The 24610-nt window shown below is 39.9% G+C and overlaps 2 protein-coding genes across 3 annotated transcripts; both read right to left on the bottom strand.

Annotated features, from left to right (window-relative positions):
- Window positions 1–828: 828 nt before the first annotated feature.
- Window positions 829–13990, bottom strand: manba (mannosidase, beta A, lysosomal). Its single transcript, XM_034858973.1, has 17 exons — window positions 13672–13990; window positions 12561–12655; window positions 12344–12449; window positions 12078–12251; window positions 11328–11451; window positions 10313–10482; window positions 9580–9690; window positions 7562–7713; window positions 6669–6786; window positions 6417–6503; window positions 5966–6133; window positions 5381–5599; window positions 4025–4189; window positions 3764–3908; window positions 2947–3089; window positions 2188–2445; window positions 829–1161 (listed from the first exon to the last, which is right to left on the bottom strand). Exons 1-17 carry the CDS (start codon window positions 13867–13869, stop codon window positions 937–939), a joined length of 2658 nt encoding a protein of 885 aa, XP_034714864.1. The 5' UTR covers window positions 13870–13990; the 3' UTR covers window positions 829–936.
- A 642-nt stretch (window positions 13991–14632) lies between these two features.
- LOC117935863 (ubiquitin-conjugating enzyme E2 D2-like) lies at window positions 14633–23267 on the bottom strand. 2 transcript variants are annotated; one of them, XM_034858441.1, is made up of 8 exons: window positions 22844–23267; window positions 21090–21153; window positions 20388–20419; window positions 20108–20185; window positions 19532–19637; window positions 18977–19070; window positions 17741–17790; window positions 14633–15926 (listed from the first exon to the last, which is right to left on the bottom strand). In XM_034858441.1, the coding sequence occupies exons 1-7, from the start codon at window positions 22865–22867 to the stop codon at window positions 17742–17744; spliced, it is 447 nt and encodes a 148-aa protein (XP_034714332.1). In that variant the 5' UTR covers window positions 22868–23267; the 3' UTR covers window positions 14633–15926; window position 17741. The 2 variants fall into 2 exon arrangements, with proteins under 2 accessions (XP_034714332.1, XP_034714333.1); XM_034858442.1 differs by lacking the exon at window positions 17741–17790 and having other exon boundaries at window positions 22844–23266.
- Between the last annotated feature and the right edge of the window lie 1343 nt (window positions 23268–24610).

Below are 24610 nucleotides of genomic sequence, written 5' to 3'. Positions count from 1 at the left end.
GTTTTAGTTGAACTGTAGTTGATTTAATTTTTTCATTTGATTTTTTTTATATCTTTACCTGGTCTGTCTCTTGTGCAGATGTAACACTTACTTTCCCCCCCCAGAGTATAATAACAGTAAATTGTTACCTGATATTATTTAAAAAAGTATATGCTTTTGTCATATTTCTTTTAGTGTTGAACCGCTGTTGATACATTTAGACAGAAAATACTTTAATGTCAAAAACAAAGCTCTTTAAATATAAATCAGTATGAATACAAAACCCATCCTGAACGGTGCTGCCAGTAACAGAACCCATCACTGATGGATCTGTAAGTTATGAGAGATGTGCAAAGAAGCAAATCATGCAAAAGGACAATAGTTGTCAGTGCACAGCACACCCTCACCTGTACACCTAAACCCAGTTCAGATTACATGTGGTCTGTCTCCAAAGGAAACTACTGATCAGTGCAACAAGTGAGACAGTACTGCCATCTCGTTTAGCTTCCTTATTCATCTATTTAAACAGCTAGAGACATCCAAGATGTGGTTCATTCAGGGGTCTGGAACCAGGCTCACATTGGCCATGTCCGCTTTTAGCAAACATGTGTTTGTCTTTGCACATTTCATTCCTTTGTCTGATGGTTTTATTTGTGAAGGAAAGCTTCACATAAAGGGCCATTATGTGCCACGGCGTCCCTGCTGGTGATTTAATACAGTAAGAGCTGTTAAAACCACTCCCACATCCTTTCTGCCATTTTCTAAGGTATTACTGCTCTGCTAAAGAAAATTACTTTTTTCTCTCTTTTGTGTGGCAAGAAAACAAATGTCAACATTCAGAAAATCGTTCCGTCCAAAATTATCTTTCTGATACTGAAAAAGGTTCAAACCTAAGTCAGAGTATCTCAGACAGACAGGGACAGGACACCTCCACGCTGCCGGCTGGCTGGTCTCAGGTCAGTATACGTCCCTTAAAGATGTGATGGTGAGCGATCTGGAGAGTTCTGTGATGCTGGTGTTACGCCAAGCGTCAAAACTGATCGTCTTGCTTCTAGCTAGCATCAGGAAGCCGTTGGAGCTGAAGCGTCCGGGGACGTTTCCCACATCGAGCCAGACAAAAGGAGCCACAGAGGCAGTGTGGAGGGTGACGCTGTAGCCGCTCTTATCCTGCTGCACCGTGGCCTGCAGGGAAAGACACACCGTGTGTGTGAACATGAGCTTGAAGGTGACACCATCACAAGCTTGTTAAGGGCCTAATTTAGTCAACCTAAATCTGTAGTGCATAGTCTGTCTCCATTATGAGGAATACTAAGTAATGACAACAACACTGTCTGTGCATTCACATGACGCAAGATTCAGTGACCGCGCACCCCCCCCCCCCCCCCCCTCCTCCACACAGTTGCCAGTAGCACACCATTTAGGTTGAGTAAATTAAAACCAATAATTCTTACTTCTACTACGTTACAAAACCCATTACTTACCTGTTCAATAGCACTTAGGTGACAGATGAACCCTGGCGTTTCCTTTTTCTTCAGCGGTGACATCAAACGCATCACTCGAGCTTCTGCGCATGAATATCGCTGGACTACAGCATTTTGTAAAGATAGCCATACTGGAGGATTTACGAGCTTTGTCTCAACTCATTTGGTAACGGCTTGAATGTAACGGACGTTCAATAACATAAAATAGTTGCGCACTAAAGCTTTAGTTTTTTTAATTTAATTTATACTCTTTATTGATCGCCTATGGGGAAATTACAATTACACTCTGTTATTACACACTGGCCTGAAATACACACACATGCACTAATGGAGAGATGTCAGAGTGAGTGGGCTACCAGTGCTGGACCAGCGCCCTGAGTGGCTGAGGGGGGTTTGGTGCCTTGCTCAAGAGCACCTTGGCAGTACCCAGGAGGTGAATTGGCAGTCCACACTCTGTACTTTGGTCCTCCGGTTCCCAACCCGAATCCCTATGGACTGAGCTACTGCCACACCACAGTTTAAGTGTGTTTGAAATAACAACGCGCTCCTCTGTGGTCTTGGGCGTCCCTCCCTGTCTATATCTCGGTCATTATCAAAATAAAGGCAAAAATACTGCAAACGCACCAAAGATTAACAGACTTTTCCATCACTGCTTCCATGCATTGCATGCATTTAAATATGTGTATAAATAAATACCAGCAGTCCCTTTTTTAACACGGTGTCTTACTGTGATGTTGGGTCTCTGGAGTCCCTGAGCGTCTCTGGGTGAGCTCAGAAAGTGGTGGTTGGTGGGACCCTGCTGGCCGCTGCTGTCTTCCAGGTGGAAGGCGAGCAGGCAGGAGAGGCGGGTGCAGCGTCCACATCCTGCCAGCAGGGCCGTGATTGGCCGTTTTAAAATGGCCACTGCGCTGCCACCAGGGACCGGGAACAAATCCGACTTCAGTGTGCACACCGGATCCAGATCAGACCAGGAGTACACAGACACCTGATTCACAGGAGAATAAAACTGTTTCTGCTTGTATGTCAGAACAATAACCAGACATTATAATACTCCACAAACATCCTTCATAAATGAATAACAACAACAATTGGCTTAGATGTAATGTGTAGTGTTAATTACTCAGCTTCTGTGTCCAGGATTAACATTGAAATGTCAACATGTATGTAGGAAATGAGTAAAGTAATGAATTAAACAGATTTGTAATCACTTCTTACTGTCCTGCAATCCTGTTTTTTTATTAATGCATGGTATTGTTATTTTTCTTATTCTAGTTTTATTGTGTGTACATCATTATGTTTAGGCTGTAAGCACTTGTGTTGTTACACTGAATACGCTTTCAGTGGTTAGTTTGGGAGGGAAACACCATTTTATTTTTTTAAACATTCGGTTTATATCCCTTTGGAGTTTGAATGCACTCATCGTAAGTCAAAAAGCGTCTGCACAACAAATGTAATGTAGAGCTACAGCTTGGAGCAGAAAACATACCACGGCCCTGAGGGTCAGCTGGTGACTCAGGTCTGAGACGGCGTAGATCAACAGCGTGTCGGCATCCTCGAAGCCCACTGGCAGGACGGCGGAAAAGAAGTTCTGTGCAAAATAATGCAGCATTTTCCATTTCCCACCAAACTCTGCACGCACAGACACACATAGAAATGATTTATGATTATTAGGCAACAGTGACCTCTAATCCTAAGGATGTTTACAGCTGTTAAACAACATCTTACGGATCATAAATATTAGGGCTGGGACGATATGGGTTTGTCCAGATTTGATGCTGACACGATCCATGGGTGCCGATTGGATTTGTATTGCAATATTATTTAATCTTTCTTTAACAAAAAAAAAAAGTTGAATAACACCCTTCTAGAGACAATATATCACGAGTCATTTTCTAAGAAGAATGCACATCACATGTCAGTCAGTCTGACATTTCATTTGTAAAGAAGAACATAACATGGCTTTTCTGCATTTTCTGCCCGTTTTTGCTATAAATAGATATGACGTATTTTCCTTCGATGGTACCCTATAAACAGAAAATATTTAGGTAAATCACTGTTAAAAAAAAAAAAAGTATAATAAAATATTGATTCCAGGGAAAAGAACAGATTTTAAAAAGTCGTCACAAAAGAAATCATGATACTTTCGATATTTGTTTTTTCCCCCGACCCCTAATACTTAAAATATAATTATATTTGCATTTTAACAAACTTTTCTCAATGCAGGAGTCCAAAATATAACAACAATATGAAAATGATGAACATGACCAATATAAAATGTATCTGTGGCGTGTGCGTTTACTCGCCGATGGATGACCAGGAAGGCGCCTGCCAAACATCATTGAGCTGCCAGTAGAGAGCGCCCATGGTGCCACCTTGGCCCCCGATGATCTCACTCTGACTCCGCCGATAGAACTCGGTCTGGGTCTTTACACACTGAGCCTGCATGACCTGGACATGAAACATGGCCATTAATATATTTGAACAGTGTTTACAAGCTGGCTTTGGTGGTTTCCAGGTAGGAGTCCTCAGACATCATGAGGCGACGGGTGGTGTGTGGGATGTACCTGGGTGATGTAGAGAGTATCTGTAAATCTTTTCAAAGGCTCTGTGGAGTTGGGCAGGTGGAAGTGTAGCGCAGCCTGCAGCAACATCTGCTGGTTCCCATCCTGGTGGTGCTGACGGTGGGAGGTGAACTTACTGTTGTAGCTCCAGTCTTCTTTTACAGAAACCTGGAACATCGCAAAACAGAGGCAAGCCTTAAACCACCCAAAAAATAAAACTAAAACAAAGTGCTTCTAAGTTCTGTGGGTATGAAGGACAAAGTCAGAATCTACCCCTCAACTTTAAGGTTTTTTATAATTCCGTCACAATTTTCATTCTATAACTTTACCATAACCATTTCATCTGATTTAGTTTTATTTGATTTAAGGTAATACTCTCAAAGACTGTCATTTAAATTTAAGGTTGAGCGATTTTAAGGAAAGTATGGCATCAGCGATCAGTTGTTGAATATCGTGATATAGATATTACGTGCAATAAATAAAAAGATTTAAGTTTACTCACTTCTGCTGCTTTCAGCATTCTGCTAAAGTAAAAAAATCTACTTGTTTTAAGATTATTTCTTTTGGGCTTATCTGCCTTTAATTTTTTGACAGGACAGTTAGGTGAGAGACATGCAGGAAATCGACACAGGTTGGATTTGACCCTTGACCTCTACGTCGAGACATAAACCTGTCAGTACATGTGCGCCTGCTCCACCACTGAACCAACCCGGCCACCAAAAATACTTTTTGATTTGCTGAAGGGATTCTTTTTCCTCCTCCAACTCTGTTGAACAAATTGAATTGAATAAAAAAAAAAAACTAAAAAGAATGACCGTTACATTTTCAAGTGCAGTTTTCTACTGATATTTCAACTAACACAAACAAATCTCTCAGTATCATTTGCGATATGACACAGCCTTTTGTGATGCGCGTACATAGCACCAGTTGATATTGCAATGACAATTACAAAAATAAAAAAGCATTTAAGAATTGATTATTTCTCCCATTCATAGTAGGCATTGCTTTTGTTTTACTGAGTATCAGGTATCATGGGTATCAGGTATCATCAGGTATTTTAAATATATTTTAAATATGAGGAGCAGTTGTCATAACATACCCTTGCCCCTTTTTTTGTTATAATAGGTTAAAGTACCCCATAAGGTATTTTCTCAGAGCAATGAATTCTAAGAAATTTGACCTTGGTTGCATCTTTGGTCCTCAATCAGTTAAATTGGAGAAATACATTTAAAATAAATTGTCTAAATGTCTAAAGTTCTCCAGAGAATATTTAACAGGATACCTCCGATTTCAGATACAGAACTACCGATAAAATCATCAAGAAAACATTAACCCTGACTGGAAAGGTTGATCAGTCACCGGCTGCAGAGTGGAGAAGGAAGGCCAGGACTGGAAGCCGTATTCCGAGGCGAAACGGGTCCGGGGGAAAGTCCTCCAATCCCAGCAGTCCAGAATGTAGCTGTAGAAGTGTGTGTCTCCGTAGTGAGGGTCGTAGGGGTTGGCTGCCACCCAGCCCTCCTGCTCCGATTCAGCCCCGTTTGTGGGACTGGAGACCAGGAACGGGCGACTCTGGTCCTCCTGGAGCAGAACATAAAACGCTTACTTCTTAGGGAGGAACTCGGACAATAAGGGATGTAACCATACACTTAACTCATGACTCACGATTTTAAGCTATGATAGGATTTTCTCATGATTTTTTTAAACAGAATGAGCCTAAGTAAATAGGAAAAGAAATCTCTTCAGCTAAATAAACTAAGAAGACATAGTGACGCGTGAAGTCAAACAAGTGAAATCTAAAGCAGATTACGCCCCGGGCCGTAACGATACGTTCACGATGCATCGTTACATCCCTACTGACAATAAATCATCATAATACATATCACACTTTCAATCACCTTTAATCTTTTTAAACTTTTCTGAAACACGACATTTGATTTGACCGACCTCCTGAACTATCGCCCTGATGTTGTTCACATACAGCGTGACGTAGTCTTTCAGGTATATAGGCCTCTGGGGAACTGGGATGCCGAACCAGTCTGTCGCCAGAGCAGCTTCATTTTCATTGTTCCCACTCCAGACTATTATGGAGGGGTGAGACTTGAGGCGCCGAACCTGACGAGTACAAACACAAGACGAATCTGAGTACATTTACTCTCAGTATGGGATGCCACAACAAACTTTTAGGATAATTAAACTGCTTTAAAATGCTGCAACTCTCGATATTTTTCACTTTGGTTAATTAGCCATGTAAAATGTGTTTTGTTTTAACTTACTGGGGATAGAATAACTAAATGTGGAGTACCACTTTTCTTAATATTTCAATGTGGTTCTATATTGTCTCCACATATGACATCTTCTTAAATACACTAAAATACATAAATAAATACCCGCTCACCTGTTGGATGACTTCTTCTCTCACTGTCTGTATGAAGTCGTCCTCGGTGGGATACGTAGCACAGGCAAACATGAAGTCCTGCCATACCTAAACACACATATCTAAATACTTATCTGTCCTACAATATGTTCAAGAATCATAGATTTCTCAAAATCATACAGAAATGTATTCATCTGTAACAACCCATACAATGATTAAGCAATATGTAAAGTATGGTATGATAAGTATTGCTATCCAGAAACCAGTAGTTACCATAATTCCCATCTCATCACAGATGCTGTAGAAGATGTCCTCTTCATACACTCCTCCTCCCCAGACCCTGAGGGCGTTCATGTTGGCATCCACAGCTGACTGCAACAAGTTCCTCAAGCTGCAGGACAAACAGAGAGCAAGCAGCTCCAGCTCAGGGCTCCATAGACTGTTTTATTATCGTCGTCGCTATAACAACTGGCGCAATAAACCCATCGTGGGAGGCTGCGACACTCAGAGAGTAATATATCATAAAACCGTTTAGTGGTGCCTTTTATATTCACTTCAGTGTTCAATGTGTTCATACAAAGAATGTTGGAAATGATTTCCTTTTATTAGTTTTAAATTCAACAAACAATTTGTTATATTTTAGCAGAATACTGAAAGCAGCAGTAAGGCTGAACTGAGTACAGTTTAGTATCTGTTTATTTATGGCACTTAATACCTTATCGTAATATTATGTCAGAAACAAATCTGTATAAAGCCACAGAAGGGGCCAACCGTCTTATAAGAATATTATGAGAATTAGTGATCAGAATTCTCCTCACTAGGCTGGAATTACAAGAATCAGGCAGTTGAGTTTAACAACACTGCGCTCAGACCTTAGATTGAGAGTGTGCCCTGGAGAGTGCCCAGATTAAGTCCAGCTGAGGGCTTTTTGCATTTCTCCATCACATCGTTTATTTATTATTTGTATATTAATCCAAGACTGCTGCTGTTGTGTTGTGTATGATTGTGTTCTGTACATTGCAACATTTTGTTAATGTTGTACTTTCAGTTTTTTTTTAATCTTGTGCTCCTTACTGCAAATCAAGTTTCTCATGTGGGATAAGAAAGGGACTAGACTGAACTGAGCTGCAAAGGTGCAAGCAGCAGCTTTTCAAAACTGAACTCACACGGCAGGGGAGACCTGGTCCTGGAAGGAGTGGGCTGGGATCCAGTTGGAGCCTTTGAGGAAAATTGCTTTCCCGTTGACGCGGAAATAAAAGCTCAAGCCTGGAGAGCCAACAACTGGCTCCTGGACAAGTTCTACTGTGCGGAAATATATCTGCAGGAGACATCAAACACTGAAACTCTACAACTTAAAGACAAAAAAAAATACGTTTCTATAATTTCAGTTTCATCTTTAAAACCTTTGGGGAACCTTTAAAACTAACCTATCGATATAGTTAAGTCTGAAACTGAAGCAAGATTATCATTCAAGTTGCTGTTTTATTGGCTCTTTATAGATATGTTTACAGTAGGTTGTGCGTGTATTCACTGTCTGACTTTTACTATGAGCTCTAAACTGGTCTAGACATCATCACCAACAGTGTGTTTTTATCTTCAGATGTTTAGAACTTTTTTTGAGTTATGTCATGTGCAACATCGAGATTTACCAAACAAATAAATAAATCATATTGGTGGAAAAGTGTTGGAAACCACACCAGAATTTTAAATACACTGGGAGGAGCATAAAAGGAACTCCTCTCTGTTTCACTGTTGCAGCCCCACCTTGGGTTTTACATTTGTAAAACCTTAAGAAATAAATCTTAACATTAAAAAGCTTGGCCATTGTTGTCTTCCTGCGTGACAATTTGTGCCACATAAATCAATAATTAATCATTACTTTCTAGGCATCATGAGTAGATCTCCTCTCCGGTTGGCTGTCAAATTATGCAGCTAAAAATGAAGAAAGCAAGTATTGCTCATATTATCTGTCATGTTTCCAGTGTGAAGAAGGGGAGATGTGTTGGGCTACTGATGTCAGCAAACAAGGAATTCAAGTTGATTCTTCTGTTGCACTTGTTTTACAGTACACTATCCCGGAAACATTTATCAGCTAAGGAACATATGAGGGTTAAGGAAAGACTCAGGAGCAGCACATCTCATTTCACATAGGTGAAGAATGCTTTGCTGACTTACACAGAAGCATTTAATGAACACTCAATTGAGGAGAATGTAGGATTACCAGTACAGTGTACAATGTAGGAGCCATCCCAACCTCTATGGTTCCTCTCCTCCAGGAGGTCTATTTAAATTAATTCTGGAGGCGTTATTTTTAGCTGAACCTTAAGGGTAAACAAAGATATTGAGGGTGCCCAAATATCTCAGCATAGACAACATTTATGTCCATATCTACAATTTTCTACCTCCGGGATTGCTCCGGTGTCGCTGGAAATTTTGCCGGGGGTCACTCTTTTGGCTAGATGTCCATCACCTTCCTCGGTCTTTGTGTTGGCGTTCTAACCTCTGGTGGATTTCTGAGGACTATGGTTACCTTGTCCTCAGATCTCTGCAGGGTAAATCCAGACAGCTAGCTAGACTATCTGTCCAATCCGAGGACTATGGTTACCTGGTCCTCAGATCTCTGCAGGGTAAATCCAGACAGCTAGCTAGACTATCTGTCCAATCTGAGGACTATGGTTACCTGGTCCTCAGATCTCTGCAGGGTAAATCCAGACAGCTAGCTAGACTATCTGTCCAATCTGAGGACTATGGTTACCTGGTCCTCAGATCTCTGCAGGGTAAATCCAGACAGCTAGCTAGACTATCTGTCCAATCTGAGGACTATGGTTACCTGGTCCTCAGATCTCTGCAGGGTAAATCCAGACAGCTAGCTAGACTATCTGTCCAATCTGAGTTTTCTGTTGACGACTACAAACAACCTCTGAACACACACACGTTCCACCAAAACCAGTCTTTCCCCGAGGCCATCCAGCAGCGGCACCATGGCTCTGTCCGATGGCACCAATTGTTCCGCATAAAAACAACAGTGACCAAGGTTTAATGTTAAGATGTATTTCTAAAGGTCTTACAAATGCCTCTATGGAGGCACACAGGGTGTGAGGTCATGCTGGACACTGACCTGAATCAGACCATTGACTCAACTTCCATAACATGAGTTCTGAGGAGAATGCAAGTGAACTCTGACCTTAGACTCTGCCTTCAGGATCAACAGTCCTTTGTGAAGGACTCGGACAGTGAGGTGGTAAAAGGGTTGGTCGCCGTGTCCGTTGGGCCACCACAGCTTCACCTGGCGGCTCTGGAAGGAAAGAAGAAACAGCTCTCCAAACATCTGCACTAAGAAATGGAGGTTTAAGACTCCACGTGATTCAGAGATACTATAAACAGTCATAACACACTCAAATCAGTGTGCTACCCTTTTTTGCAACATCCAGTGGTGGAATGTAACCTATTACATTTACTCAAGTACTGTACTTAAGTAAAATTGGAGGTACTTGTACTTTACTTTCTTTTCTTTCCATGCCCCTTTCTCCTTTTACTCTGCTACATTTCAGAGAGAAATATTGTACTTTTTCCTCCACTACATTCATCTGACCGTTTTGGTTGCTTTTGGATTGTTTCCCGTTTCTAAAATGTGAGTACTTTTACTTGTAATACTATAAGTACATTTTTTCTGATGATACTTACACACTTTTACTCAAGTAACACTTTCAATGCAGGACTTTTACTTGTAACAGAGGTTTTTTACAGTGTGGTATTAGTACTTTTACTTAAGTGAAGGATCTGAATACTTCTTACAACATCATACATTTAAGTTAAAGGTAACCAACATTTTAACAAATCAAAGCTCTACTAGGTCATTGAAAGGAAACTTTTAAACTGAAAACCTAAAAAAACTGTGAGCGGACTTCATGGAGTACCGTGTTGATGTGCAAGGTGAAGCTGTTCTTGGTCTTTCCTGGGAGAAACTGGGTCTGGATCATCTGCTCTGAGTCCAGCTCCGGGATGGAGAGCATGATTTGCCCATTTGTTGTCTCAACCGCATCAACGAGAAGCTCAACCTGGACTCTCCACTGAGAAAGGCTGGAATCTAGACAGACAAACAGATTTCATAGCAAGGACTTTTAATTTGTTCTGGAAATGTGACAAAGTACTTCTCAGTATACGACTCTGGGAGGAAATATAAGAGTCAAAACAAAATGCCCATCTACATTCGGCTGCCAGTTTATTAGGTACACCTAGTTAAAACTAAAGAAGGTTTAATAAAACCACCCTGCAATAAATCCTTCATTAAAAGGTCTAATGTTTTTGTTGACACTGTTTTACAGAGCCGTGATTTAACTTTATGGTCATTTTGGAGGCTGCAGTTCGTGTGCTGTCAAAATGGTGTTACATTACACCAGCGCTTGTCAAAGTCTGGACCAAGGTCTGCACCCGCACCATACAGCCAGTCCACCAGGACCCATTCCTTTTGTTAGAAATACAATATTACGTTTTCTATTTTGAAATAGAATTTTCTGTTTGTGTTCAGCCAATAGATTATTAGGGAAGTTGACTATACAAAAAAATAAAAAATAAAAATAAAAACTCAAAAAAGCGGCTGCTGCGTGGAGGAGTGAGCCTCTATTTATGGACGCCTGCTCTACCAGGTGAGCTACCCAGGCGCCCAATTATCAGGCTATTTTAATAGCTTAGTAATAAGGCTTTAGGCCGCCCTACATGTTAATGTAGGCCCAGTTTAACATGCAACTTCATTTTATACAATATATGCAGAAGGGGGTCCCTGCTCTGTCTCTCTTTCAGTTAAGGGGTCCTTGGCTTAAAAAACATTGAAGACCCCTGCCTTGAGGCATCCCCGTTCTGTTAAACAGTGTTCCTTATTTTTCATAGTTTTACCCAATAAAAGGTCGGTGATAAAGAACAGATGAGACGTACTGTGCAGAGGAACAGAGGAAACCTGGATGAGCTGCAGGACATCAAACACCTCCAGGTGAACTCCCTTCCACAGCCCCATCGTGGGGAACGACGGCCCCCAGTCCCAGCTGAAAGAGCTCTGCTCCTTCCCCAAACACACACAGGTGGAATGTTAGATGACCGTCAAAATGGAAGTGCTCCTAAAGAACCTGAGCTTTCTGGAGGGCTTCTAAGTAGCCGTGTACTGAGGAGACATGGAGTCACATACAGATATGTGTATTTGGTTAACAGCTGTTCATTTTAATATTATTGTGTAAAAACATTCTCAAGAAATTCTTCACAATGAAAATCCGAATTGCTAAGAGAAGAACAATAGGCAGCACAGTTAAAGGTGGAGGTCCAAAAATTAAAAAAAGACGTTTCATCTATACAATGTTTTCAGTGTTCTGAATAAAATGTAAAACTTTTATAGCAACTTTGAATATGCTATAAAAAGGATTATATTAAGCATCTAATATCCATTCAGCTTGATGATTTACTGGCTGTGCATCACCCCTTTGTCTCTAAATTCACCATAAAGTTACATTCTGAATTTAGATCATCCTAATCTTTCAGCATCAAACCCTTCGTCTCCCCAACAGGCTCGTTGGCTACAGAAGACTTTTAAATGATCTGTTGGATTAAACTTATTTCACGGTTTTTACTCAGATTGTTTTTGGTTTTTTTTGCAGGATTTCAAATGAGCGGTAAAATATGGCACGACGTACTTACTTTTCTGATGAAATTGACGTGACATTCCCCCTGCTGGACATGTGGAGGACATTCAGGAGGAACTCTGTAGGCAGAGTGAGCTTTCCTCCGCTCAGAGGCGTAAACAACTGGAGACACCAAGCTCACGTTCAGCACGTTATCGCCGTCCTTCAGCAAGTCTGCGACCGGGAAGTCCTACACACCAAAAGACACATTCCAAAGAAAACGTGCACGTAAAGAAAATGGGTACAGTGCCTTTTGAACTGCTTATTTCCCAGTGAACATACATATTTACGGAACATGTTGTCCGTCTCCCCGACAACCATTCCATTGAGCCAAATTGATGCTACAGTGTCGACGCCGTCAAAAACAAGCAGCACCTTCTGTTTGGCCCTGTGAATGCAGAGAAGACAGGTTAGTCAGGAACAGGATACAAAATATATATATATATATATACACTGTATATATATATATATATATATATACACACATCTTTATACTGACCTCAGCTGGGTAGAGCCAGGAAATGTAGTTGTGTAAGTCCAGTTGTCGAAAGCAATCCACCGATAAGATACATCGTTAAACCGGAAATATGGATCCTGCAAGAAAAGTTAAAAAAAAAAAAAAAATGTTTGTGTTTTTGTATGATGTGTTTTACTATATATAAATACAGGTTTTAACTGACACCTGTTGCTGATGATGTAGCATGTGTTGACGTGTTTAGGCCAAAAAAGGGTAGCAACCAAAATATACAAATATACATGTATTTGATCGTTTTATTACTTGGTTAATGACTTAATTCTATGGTCTGTAAATTTAGATTCCAAAAAATATATATTTAGATGTGTTTCACAGCCTCCTTTCTCTCTCTTTATATATATATATATATATATATATATATATATATATATATATATATATAGATATATATATAACCTTTATTGGAGATGTAAAATACTGGGATCGCCCCAATAAAATATCCAGCAAGGGTCAAGTTTTCATTCAGAAAATAAAGCAAGGTCCCTGTTGTATTGTAGTTAAATGGCTTTCACTGAACAGGAAGGGCCTGAAAAAGTAATGAGAAGTAACTTTATCTGCCAGATAAATGTAGAGGAGCAGAAGTATAAAGGTGCTTAGATTAGAAATACTCGGTGAATAGTAAACTAATATTATGAATGGCATAAAGTACAACATAGACCCACTGAAATGTAACGTATATAATAACATAAACGGGGAATACTCAAGTAAATTACCTTAAATTTGTATTTTAGTGCAGTACTTGAGCAGCCTATATGTACTTTTTACCACTACAGGGTTTGTACAACAGAGACATAAAAGTCAATGAAATACAGTTGTACTGAAACACAATACAATACTCAAGTGCCTCAAATGAGGAAATACTCAAGTAAAGTGCCTCAAAATTGTACAAAGTACAGTACTAGAGTAAATGCTAATGATTAATACTTTATTACATTCCACCATTGTAGTGACACAGCATCAGGTCCCTTAATAAGCTCATGGTGTAGCCTTACAGAACTGAATTAAGTGACGGGAATACTCATTTAAATGATGAAGGTGTAGTTATATTTAGATACAGAGTAGTACCTTTACCTACCTGGATGTATCCGTGTAGCTGCAGAGCTGAATGAACACACCCAGGCACCTGTGCAGGTAGCGACACGGAACCGTTGGAGTTCGAAAGCCTCCATTTCCCGCTCAGACTTACTGTTACTGAAGCAAACCCGGAGAAAACCCCGAGAAACACACCCGACAAAAGACCCAAAACACGAAAACTGTTCCCACACGGAGTCATGGCAGCTTGGGGTCGGTCGTCTTTGGCATGGTAAGCCGAAGGGAGTACCACAGACAGTATAAGAAAGGGGAATACTCTTGAAAAAGTACTATCTGGGACTTTTTGTTGTTTCCTTGTTTGTCACGTGACCCACCTCGTGCCAGTGATGTGATCAGAGTCGGCGCGAAAAGGGCAAGGGCAGCTAGATATGTTCCCTTTTAAATAAAATCTTGCCACACATTTACAATTAAAAAAAGATATACTATTATATATGTTAAATTACAAATTATTTTCAAAGTTGGTTACATTACAGAAATTACAAAAAAAATGCTTTAAAAAAAAAAAAGGTTAAGATAAATTTGAATTCTCTGTAAAGGTGATGGCCCATTTTAAAATGTTATTGGATAATAATTATTGATGCATTAATAACCATCTCTTAAATTTAGCAGCGGGTACTTAATGCAAGTACATCTGAATCTAAAATTTCCTTCAGGATGAGTAAAGTATCGATTGATCCAAATTGTAGTGAAGTACACAGTAGCATAAAAATGAAATACTCAAGCACCTCAAAATTGAGTTTAAGTAAAGTATTTGAGTAAATGTACTTTCCAACAGTTTGCCTTTATATTTTGTATCATTGGTCCATTGACCCGCCAATTCTTTTTCACTGACATTTACATTTCTTGCATGGAAAGATTGAAATTAGACATATTAGTCAATAATCTAGTTATTGGCAAATATTCAAACCAGCATAGGACTGAAAAAAATTACAAACATTCCCTAAAACATTCAATGCTTTATTCAATAAGACAGCTGATGGTGCTTCCCCTTTGTTTTACAGGCACAAGAGGTTTATGAAATGATGATTCAACATATGGCACATGAGACTAAAATGATTTGGCCGAGACGTCGGGGACATTAGCATCAGTCGGCCAACAACGTTACTTCTGGATTTACATTTCCACTTTAAATGAAAAACAAAAAAGTACCACCCCGATTCGTTGTATGGTTTTAAGGAACTTTATTGAAGGGAAAACTAAAAAGAAACAGAGCCACAAGTTGATTATCAACCATTAGCTGTGCATCAATATTTTAGGGCTACAAGAAGACAGTGTTCGAGTGGGCAGAAAACTAATCATCTACTGGCTTCTAAATGAACAAAGAAATAGAAAGCCATCGAGGGGAACCACATTTTCCCAGCTGTTCAGCCTTACAATCCACTTAATTTGCAGAAACATATCAGATATAATAACCTACCCATATTAACATGCATAAAATACAACATTGAAGTTCTTATATTTTGTTTCCTTAACATTGATATATACTGCTGTGCTTCTCTGTACACACACTTTGATAGTGGAATAAGATACACTTCTATCCTCAGGTAATAGATTCCTATACTAAAGATCGGAAGAACAAACCAACATCACACCAGTCCAGTCCAGTCCAGAAGCCCCCCCCCCCCCCCCCATTTCAGATTTGACCACTTTCAAAATAAAAAACGCAGTAGAATTTTACCAATTTGAAACTTTCAAATTCTGAATTTACAGGTATGGCCAAAGGCCGCTTCTCTATAAGTGCTCTGAAATTCAGTTTACGCAAAAGCTACATGTCGACCGGAGGACCAAGCCAGCTAAACTGGATCATCACGGGGCTGACGGTGTTCAGGAGACCAGTCGCATCAGATTCTACTAAGTGTGTGCAGAGTAAACGACTAACATCACCAACTCTTACTGGTGCATGCTCAAGCCGAGTGTTCAGAACCATGGTGATGTTTTTTTTATTTTTATAATTTATTTTATTACTCCGTACAAAATGAGAGTTCAAAACTTCACAGAAACTGGCACATGTCCTAGAGAGAAAACACTATCTTCTTATGAGCGCGCAGGTGGAAAAAGGAGGGGGTAAAATGCTCCAATTACCAAAAAAAGAAAGAAAAGAAAAACAAAGTGAAAAAGAAACACAGAATCCCGGATTTTAGTTTTGTTTGAACCAGCAACAACATTTTCCACCAGCTTTCCAAATGATGCCATCACATAGCGTATTTGTGTGTCCAGTCTTTTGCCATTCTGGTGTATCTGCAAAGGAAAATAGAACAGGGAACACATTAACGGTGCACACTTCCCCTTCCTTCTCCATGGTAACCCTTTTATTTCAGGATTTATTAAGAGCACATGCACATTGCATCCTGACAAAATGTGAGTATATGCATTAAAAATAAATAAAAAAACAGGACAAACTTATACAAACTTCTTAAAATAATCACTGTGAAATGTTGTTCCATGCCAATATGACAAATAAGGTTGTAATCCCCCCCCCCCCAAGAACAACCGTTTTCATGCTGGAGTTAGTAGCTTTGTATACATGCGTGGGACATTCTGGTTCTCTGCTACAACACAGTCTTAATAATTAAGATCATACCCAGATTATACGTAACACTTGTGTTGAGTTGCAAACAGTTAAGATAAACTAGCAGTTGGTCCAAAGGAAATTAAATCAGCAGCCACTTTGATTTATTAATTCAGTTAAAGGTCCCATGACATGGTGCTCTTTGGATGCTTTTATATAGACCTTAGTGGTCCCTAATACTGTATCTGAAGTCTCTTTTATATAGACCTTAGTGGTCCCTAATACTGTATCTGAAGTCTCTTTTATACAGACCTTATTATTAATAACGGTTAGCACATCTAGAAGTGTAAGGTTACAACCACAAGTGTTTTTTCAGGCATTCCATGAGGCTATGCTCGGGTGTGTGTGTGTGTGTGTGTGTGTATATGTATAAAAATAAACCTTTTAGACGCATTTAAAAACAACAAAGTTCCCATTTAGATTTTAAATAAATAAAAATAGACTCCTGTGAATGTGAGAAGTTTTTTTATTCTATCATTGACTGTATTAATATTAGCTCCTATTATCCATTTCCCGCTCAAGTTTTATAACCGTCTGGTCCTGTGTACCCGACATGATGTCAAGATCTAGTAGCTTCCATCTACCAACATGTTCTTAAAGTAATGACAAAAACAACCACCACCAAATTGCATATTTACACAGTAAATGGCCTTTGCCACGTTACATCATTGCATGGTGATGCTGCTACCAGCGCCACTGTTGAAAGCACCACTTTTGGTGTGTTGAAACTTAAGGGTCCATAATCTGCTTAACAACAACAACCTCGCCACTCCAAGGCACCAAACCCAAATTATCCTCATTGTGTGTCTTCTAGGCTGTAGACCTGTTGCCGTTGTCCCTCAAATGCACCACCAACAACATTCTTCACCACGCAACACTAACTGAAAACTAAAAAAGGCCACAAAGGATCGTCCAGCTCAATTCACACGTTGATTTTTCCAATCACAAAAATAAAGTAAAGAAATGAAATATGAACTGCACGTTGGAAAAAGGTCAGCAATGACGTAACATAAATTATTTGTACTACGGTGTTGTCTATGATGCTGCATGGTTTTAGCTTCCTCATCTGTGAGAGCTTACTTAGGAGTATATTTTTATGCAAAAAAAACATAAAATTAAATAACCAAAAACCTTAGTAAAGCTGCTGCAGGACTTGTGAACACTACTGGATCTTTATTTCTCTGGCATGTATAAGCAGTAAACCACAACTCTCTAGAGACTATTTTATCGGTGGGCGGGACCCCAAGGAGTTGGCGGAGAGATTCTGTTAACTTATTTACAGCGACGGGCTCCATCTGCAGGGTATTAACGTGCACGTAAAAGGTTGATTCCGAGGTCTGGGCCGAGAATGACCAAGCTAGCTAGATACACTATATGTACACATAAACAGAGATTAGTACCATCACAGTTATGTCAGTGAGACCAGCGCAACAGACCAAACCCACAACACCAGCCAAGATGCAGCACTGGCTCTGGATCTTACCCTAAAGCATGGCATACTTGGTTGTCCACTCCTGAGCTAGTTTATTGTACCTGACAGAGTGAAACTCCGTTACATACCAGACTCAGGTCATTCTCATTTCAAATCATTGGTGTGCTTATTGTGGATAACATTAAATATACAAGTGGGTTGCCAGTTTATTAGGTACACTTAGCTGAAACAAATGCAGATTCCAATATTCAGATGGCGACACTGTTGCGGAGAGGGGTTGTTTCAACTTCATGGTCTATTTGGAAGCTGTGGTTTGTGGTGCTGTTAAGTTATGTTGCATAATGCTGACAGCTGCTTCACTTATTTTGTGCGCCCCATTTATAGCAGCGAGGGTATGTTAAATACCAGATACATCTCTCTACAAAGCCCAGTTCAGACAAACATTTGCAACAGGAAGTAACCGTTTTAGAACGTCGCAGGAAGAAGGGAGCGGTCTGAACCGGCCCCGCCTCTGCTCGACTCAAGCCAGCTGACGCGTCGCTGCGACTCGGCTGGTCCGGTCTCCAGAGGCTGGTTTTAGAATGTAAGGGGCCTCAACAGCCATTGGTAAATAAAGTCAGCTACGGACTAAAAAATAAAATGATCCATAATGCATTTTATTTCTATATTACAAACTGGTCAAAACAGCAGGGTTTGGTCGGAGGCTCAACAGCCGCCTGGGAGCTAGAGGGTGACTGAAAAGGGCGGGAAGCTTTGGAACAAAGCAAAGAATCTGAAAAATAAAAAAAAGTTTTCTCCGATTCATCACTAGGAACGCAGCTGTAGCAAGCATCTCACTATGCACACTCATATTTAGACGCTACAAATTATGTATCTGGCTCCAAAAAAAAAAAAAAAAAAAGCCAAAAAGTCTGGGGTTAGAACAGAAGCACAATAAGTCGTTGCTATGGAGAAGAAACCCCTTCCCGCCTTATTGCCTTGGTGTAAACCGGCTGGTTTCAGAACGCTGCAGACTGGCTCGTGTCAAGTATCAATCGTCTTCGCTCTGAACTGGGCTTAATGCAAACTCCAAAATTATCATAAAGTTGAATCAACAACACTCTCCAAAAAAAACACTGATGATTTACCGCAGGTTTGTGTATCAAGTCTGCATTTGTTTAGGCTAGGTGAGCCTAATAAACCAGAAGGTGAGTGTATATTGCAGAGCTGTGTTCCTTTTAGGAGGGAAAACTGTTCAATTCCTATTAAGAGAAAAGTTAAAAACATATGCTGAATATTTACACATACCTTTGACTATCTGTTTTGTAGATCCGCGCGATCTCTGGCACTAGGGGGTCATCGGGGTTTGGGTCACATAGGAGTGAGCAAATGGAGAGAAGAACTACAAGAAACAGAATATATACACAGGTCAGCCAGTGTTTCTAATAAGCAAATTGAATACCAAATACACATTTTAGCCCATCTACGAGTCACTGCAGCCTCAGCTCTGGGACACAAAATGGGACACATCAAGACCTTGGTTGTTGGTCAAATTAACTTGACAATAAAAGGACATTTAATAGCACATATCTTATTAACCAAGTCAAAAAGTATTCATTTGAAAAATGTCCACAATCATAATCAGCACAATGCCAAAACTTAATACAATTAAAAAAATGTTAGTTGCCAAAACGACACATGTTCTACAGTTTAAATGCAATCCGCTTTCATGTTTATTTGTTTTAACTTCCCAACTCTGTGGTATTTGGCCATTTTGTGGCTGAACATTGCACAATCAGATGTCATCAAACAGATGACAAGATTGTCGTCATGTACACCGTGTTCTTTCATGACAGTACATACCTTTAGAAATAGTAAGTGCAGGAGACCACTGTGATCTGAGAATATCCAGACAGATACTGCCATTACTGTTAATATTTGGGTGGTAAATTCTTGTCGTAAAAGCAACCTGAAAAAACAAATAAAAACAAATGACAGTGAGGACAAGTAAAATAAGGCTGCGTCACACATCAGATTAATGGTATGCAATGCAAATTCCCCAACACGGGCAGTGACGTTCGACTGTCCACTTCTGGAAAGACAGGTATTACTTCATGAGGTTTGGCAACAGTCAACCCTGTTGATGATGCCAACCGGCTGGGACTGGTTTTATTCCAGAAGGAATGTTTACTAGGTTAACTTTTAATAAAAAGTATCATGTATAAAAACAGGTTTGATTGTTTACATGTGTGTACAATGTTTGTCCCCAGTTCCTGACATTGAATAGATTATATGAATACATTATTTTAGTGTGGCAAATAAGACTTGATAGATACTGCAGGTGGGTGGCAAATAGATGGAAGACAATATATCTTTAATGATCTCCTATGTATCAAAGCAAGAAAAATAAGACTTTGTTTCAGGCATGATTCAGCTTACCTTGGGTGGTTTGAAGGGGTAGTCTGTTGGAAAATGAATTGTCAAGAAGAAAACACCTCCCTGATATGGACTGTCACTCTGAAAGCAAGAATCCCATTTACATATTTCAGTAAAGAATACCTTGAAACCTGTCCACAGCTTTCCATTATAAAGTCAAATGTCAACCTTTAATCTCATGAATACATTTAAGCAGGCAGGGACAAGCTCAGTAACGCATTCAAAACAGCATGCCATTTGGAAGTACAAAGGAGAGTAATTATATCATGAAGTATGTACTTACAGGTCCCATGATTGTGGCTTGCCAGTGAAACACTACGGAGAACAGAAAGTAAAAGTTAGGGAACGAGGAAAAGGTCACAGGTATGTATGTGTGTTCCAAAAACGGCCTTCGCCGCAGTAACGCCGTTTCTTTTATAGAACATCTTCATACTCCACACGGTTTTGAGTATGTAGCCAAGGTGGTCACGTAGTACTTCACTCTGGTGTCAATTGCGCTTCTAAGGTGGAGGTATTCATGACAGATACAACAAGTTCTTAGCAGTAGACCTAGATCCATCTGTGCTTATTACATTTATTAAAACATCCAAAACAATTTCTCTCACATTCCAATTGTTGGATGTGTTCATGTTTTGAACCCTAATCCTTAAATGTAGCTTGTTCATTTAATGTTTAGCAGCTTCCTTCACCCCCAAACTATAAATTGATGTGATAATTGTCAAACTATCGTTTTTAGAGCAAAAACAGGCCTCTCCAACGTGAAGCTTGTATGTTTTACTTCGTCTTATGTGACAGTAAACTGACTATTTTGGAGTTTCCGGACTGTCAAAATGTCACTTTGGTCTGCGGGTAATTAAAACTATAATTCATTTTCTGGAATTTTAGAGACAAGGCGGTTCTTTCAAGTAAATGGTAGATTGGCAATCAATAATAAACGTAAGTTAGTAGCAGTCCTAAAAACGTGGACCCGCTCTGAGACACTTACTGTCATCCCCCACTGGGCCGGCTGAGCACTGGGCTGGAGGGTCACGAGCCAGGTCATTAAGCTCCTGTGATGAAAACAAGTTGACAACATCAAATCAATTAGACCACAGTGATCTTCACAGACAAAACAACGAGACGTCACCTAATATTCATGTGCCAGACGGAGTAGCACTCAACCTCCTGAGTACACAGGTTACATACTGGGAAAAGGAGATACTACATAAGAAGTCAAGTGCTTAAATTTATTCCACAACCCTCTCTTAGGCGGTGTTATCTCCTGCCACATGCCTGCACCAGTTCAGGGAAAGGGGGCCGCCTTGTTATGGTCTCCAGAGTTAACAGCAAGACACCCCCCAAGCATAGATGAGCCTTTACTGTTAATTTTAGATCTACAGTGACTCTAGATCGAGGTCAGCGCCCCACCCTGGTCTTCTGACACGCACCATTTCACAAGTAGGTTTATGGATTCCCTTGGAAGAAGAGCCTAGTAAACAGCAGGGTGAAGCAATGAAGCTACAGTAACACTTACGGTGTTACACTGCTCCATTATACTGTTGCCAATTGCCTCCATTTAACTGCCAGAACATACCCTGCGATTTGCACAGAACGAGTATCTCAAATACCCAAGGAACTCTATCTCACTTATTCACTCAGAGGCGTTAGCATTCAAGATATAGTTGATTGTTATGAGTCATTATCAATAACCAACCAACCATAAAATTGCTAATATGTAATAATGCTCACGAGGGTCAGCTCTCTAGGTTTTCTTCTATTGTCAAGAGGTGGCGCTAATTGCGAAATTCGAGACGCCCCGGACCTTTAGCGCTGACCTGTTAGTCTTATGAACGTTAGCATTTCTACTTTGTTTAGCTAGCTAACATTAGCCAGTAATGTCTCCTCTGAGACGTCCTACATTGGCGTGGAGATAAAGGCCGGTTAGTAAGAAAGGATACTCGTGAAGGTGGACAAAAACACAGACAGGGCGCTGCGGTGTTGGAATGGGATATCAAATGGGACATTACAGCCTCTCTGATAATGGTGGTCATGATCTATGTGGTGGACTTGTCCCGTTTGGTCGTGTATCGGGATGTAGCAGCTATCTTGGACCAAACAGGCGCTTGACTGGAGCTCTAAACAGTTTAGAGACGAACAGTTTAATTTTGATAAGCATTTTTCACTAAAATGTAAAAACACTTACGGGTTATAGTGTGAAATACCAGCGCCATTAACTTCAGTATTGGCACCAATACAAAATTCTAATGACGTATGACTGGTCTTTCTTTTTTCCTTGTACATACCAAGGAAGTGTATCATGAACACAGCTTTGATTGCCAACTCACATTCAGTGAGTGATATGAGTCATGGGTTTTTGGGAAACGGGAGTTTCGCTGCTATTGTAAAACCATTAGACACAACATCAGTAAAGGCTTCGTGCTATAACGTTAACCAGACATAGCAGTCAGTCATGTCAGTGTTTAGCTCCGTAAAGGTATGAAGCGTTGGGCAATGAGCGATAATGCGGCCTTTTCACTTTTCACTAACACACCGAACATAACCGAAATTGCTACCGTTAGCTCGTGTCTGCCAAGACTAAAAAGCTGTCATTTTATCCAAACCTAAACCCAACATATTATTGTAACACAGACTTTACACTTCCCCGAACATGTTTCACCGCCATGTTTCACAGGATACAGTGTCAAGAACGGCAATGTGGGAGGCTAATGTCGCTAGATAACGGTAACGACGCTATCTTACCTTGTGGATCCTTTTCAAAGCCATCCTCTCTCGATGCTGTTTTTAAATAGAAGGTTTTCCGATCCAAGCAGTGAGGGGCAACCGTGATATGCCAGGGTGATTCCGCTATCTCTTAAATAATTGACGCTGGGCCAAGTCGACGGCCTTTCTTCGGGAGCTAGCGTAGTTAGCTAGCGAGCTAAAACTACGTATGCGCGGAGTTGGTAACAAAGCTAGCTGCCGATTTTATGCGGCGTCTTTTCGCCTAACAACTGTCCTTCGACTACCCTCACTTCCCCGTAGTTTCGACGTCTTGTTTTGGATTATTTGAGTCCCCGGTTGAGGCTGGTTAAGTGCGTGTGCCAGGTGAAGTAACCCGGACGACAAAGCTGCTCTGCTTGCGGTTGCTGCCGTTAGCCAACTAGCGGCTGGCGACATGTATTTGAAGCTTTATAAAGAGAAGGCGGTCCAGTTGGCAGCTGAGTTTTTTTCTCCAACTTTATTGTGTAAATTCATACATACATGTGAGAAAAACATAATAATTCATTAAACAGGTCCAGCATTATAACGTTACTCAATAAAGATAACAAGACAGTCCTGTGTACACTTTAAATAAGGCGATACATTCCCATATTACCAGGACTTACGATAGATGTACTATAGACTTGTAAATACAAAATAATTAAATAAATTTAAAAAACGGTTATAAAAAACAAATACAAGTTAACTGAAGGGTAGACAATACAATTACATTGATCTAAATAACAACCCTGTATCACGGCCGAGACTTTAAGAAAGTTATCCTGTAGCCCTAAAATATGGATTTGATTTATTTATTTATTTAGTGATGCAAAGCAGGCTCGGCTTCTTTTAGTTTTCCATCAGTGGTACTTTTTTGTTTTTATTTAACGTGAATATGTAAATATTAGTTGAATTGATAAGTTCCATTGTTAGCATATTGATGCAGATCTCTTACAAGTTGCAGCAAAATTACATTTAATCTTGTATGGAGTTTATGTGCAATGTAGAACAGAGACACCATAAATGCTATTTATAGCTGCTTCAGTTGGTTAATCAATGAGTCAATAACAAATTCAACTATTAAATTACATCCAATTTTTCATTTCCAACGTTCATTGATTTTAGCTTCTGAAACATGTTCTGCATTTCTTTTTCTTGTATGATTGTAAACTAAATATCTTCTGGTTTTTAAACTGTTGGCCCAATAAAACAAATCCTTTGAATTTTTCACCTCTGGCTCCTCTGTGAGGAACATTTTTCATTTACTGTCAAAACACTATATAATAAGAATAATTGTTAGTTGTAGCCCTATAGATTATACACCATAGCATATACACTCAGTTGCCAGTTAATCATGTACACCTAGCTAAAACTAATGCCGTCTAATACAATCAGATCCTACCTTCTTCATGATTATAATGTTCAGTTGGTTCAAACTGTTATAGAGCAGTGCTGAATGAACTGTATGATACTTTTGGAGGCTGCAGTTGGTGGTGCTGTTAAATTGTTTATTGACAGGCATTTCTGTTATTTTGTCCACCCCATTTAGATCAGTGAAGGTAGGCTAAATAAAAGAAACACTATTATTTTGGCTGGTGTTGTGTGCACAGTATACACATGTAACATCCCAGCATAGGTACACAGTATACAGTGTAACATCCCAGCATAGATACACAGTATACACGTGCTACATCCCAGCATAGGTACACAGCATACAGTGTAACATCCCAGCATAGGTACACAGCATACAGTGTAACATCCCAGCAT

The sequence above is a fragment of the Etheostoma cragini genome, chromosome 20, assembly GCF_013103735.1.
Source record: "Etheostoma cragini isolate CJK2018 chromosome 20, CSU_Ecrag_1.0, whole genome shotgun sequence".
Taxonomy (NCBI): Eukaryota; Metazoa; Chordata; class Actinopteri; order Perciformes; family Percidae; genus Etheostoma; species Etheostoma cragini.
Note: the sequence above shows the minus strand (reverse complement) of the source record. Positions and strands in the feature narration are given on the sequence as shown.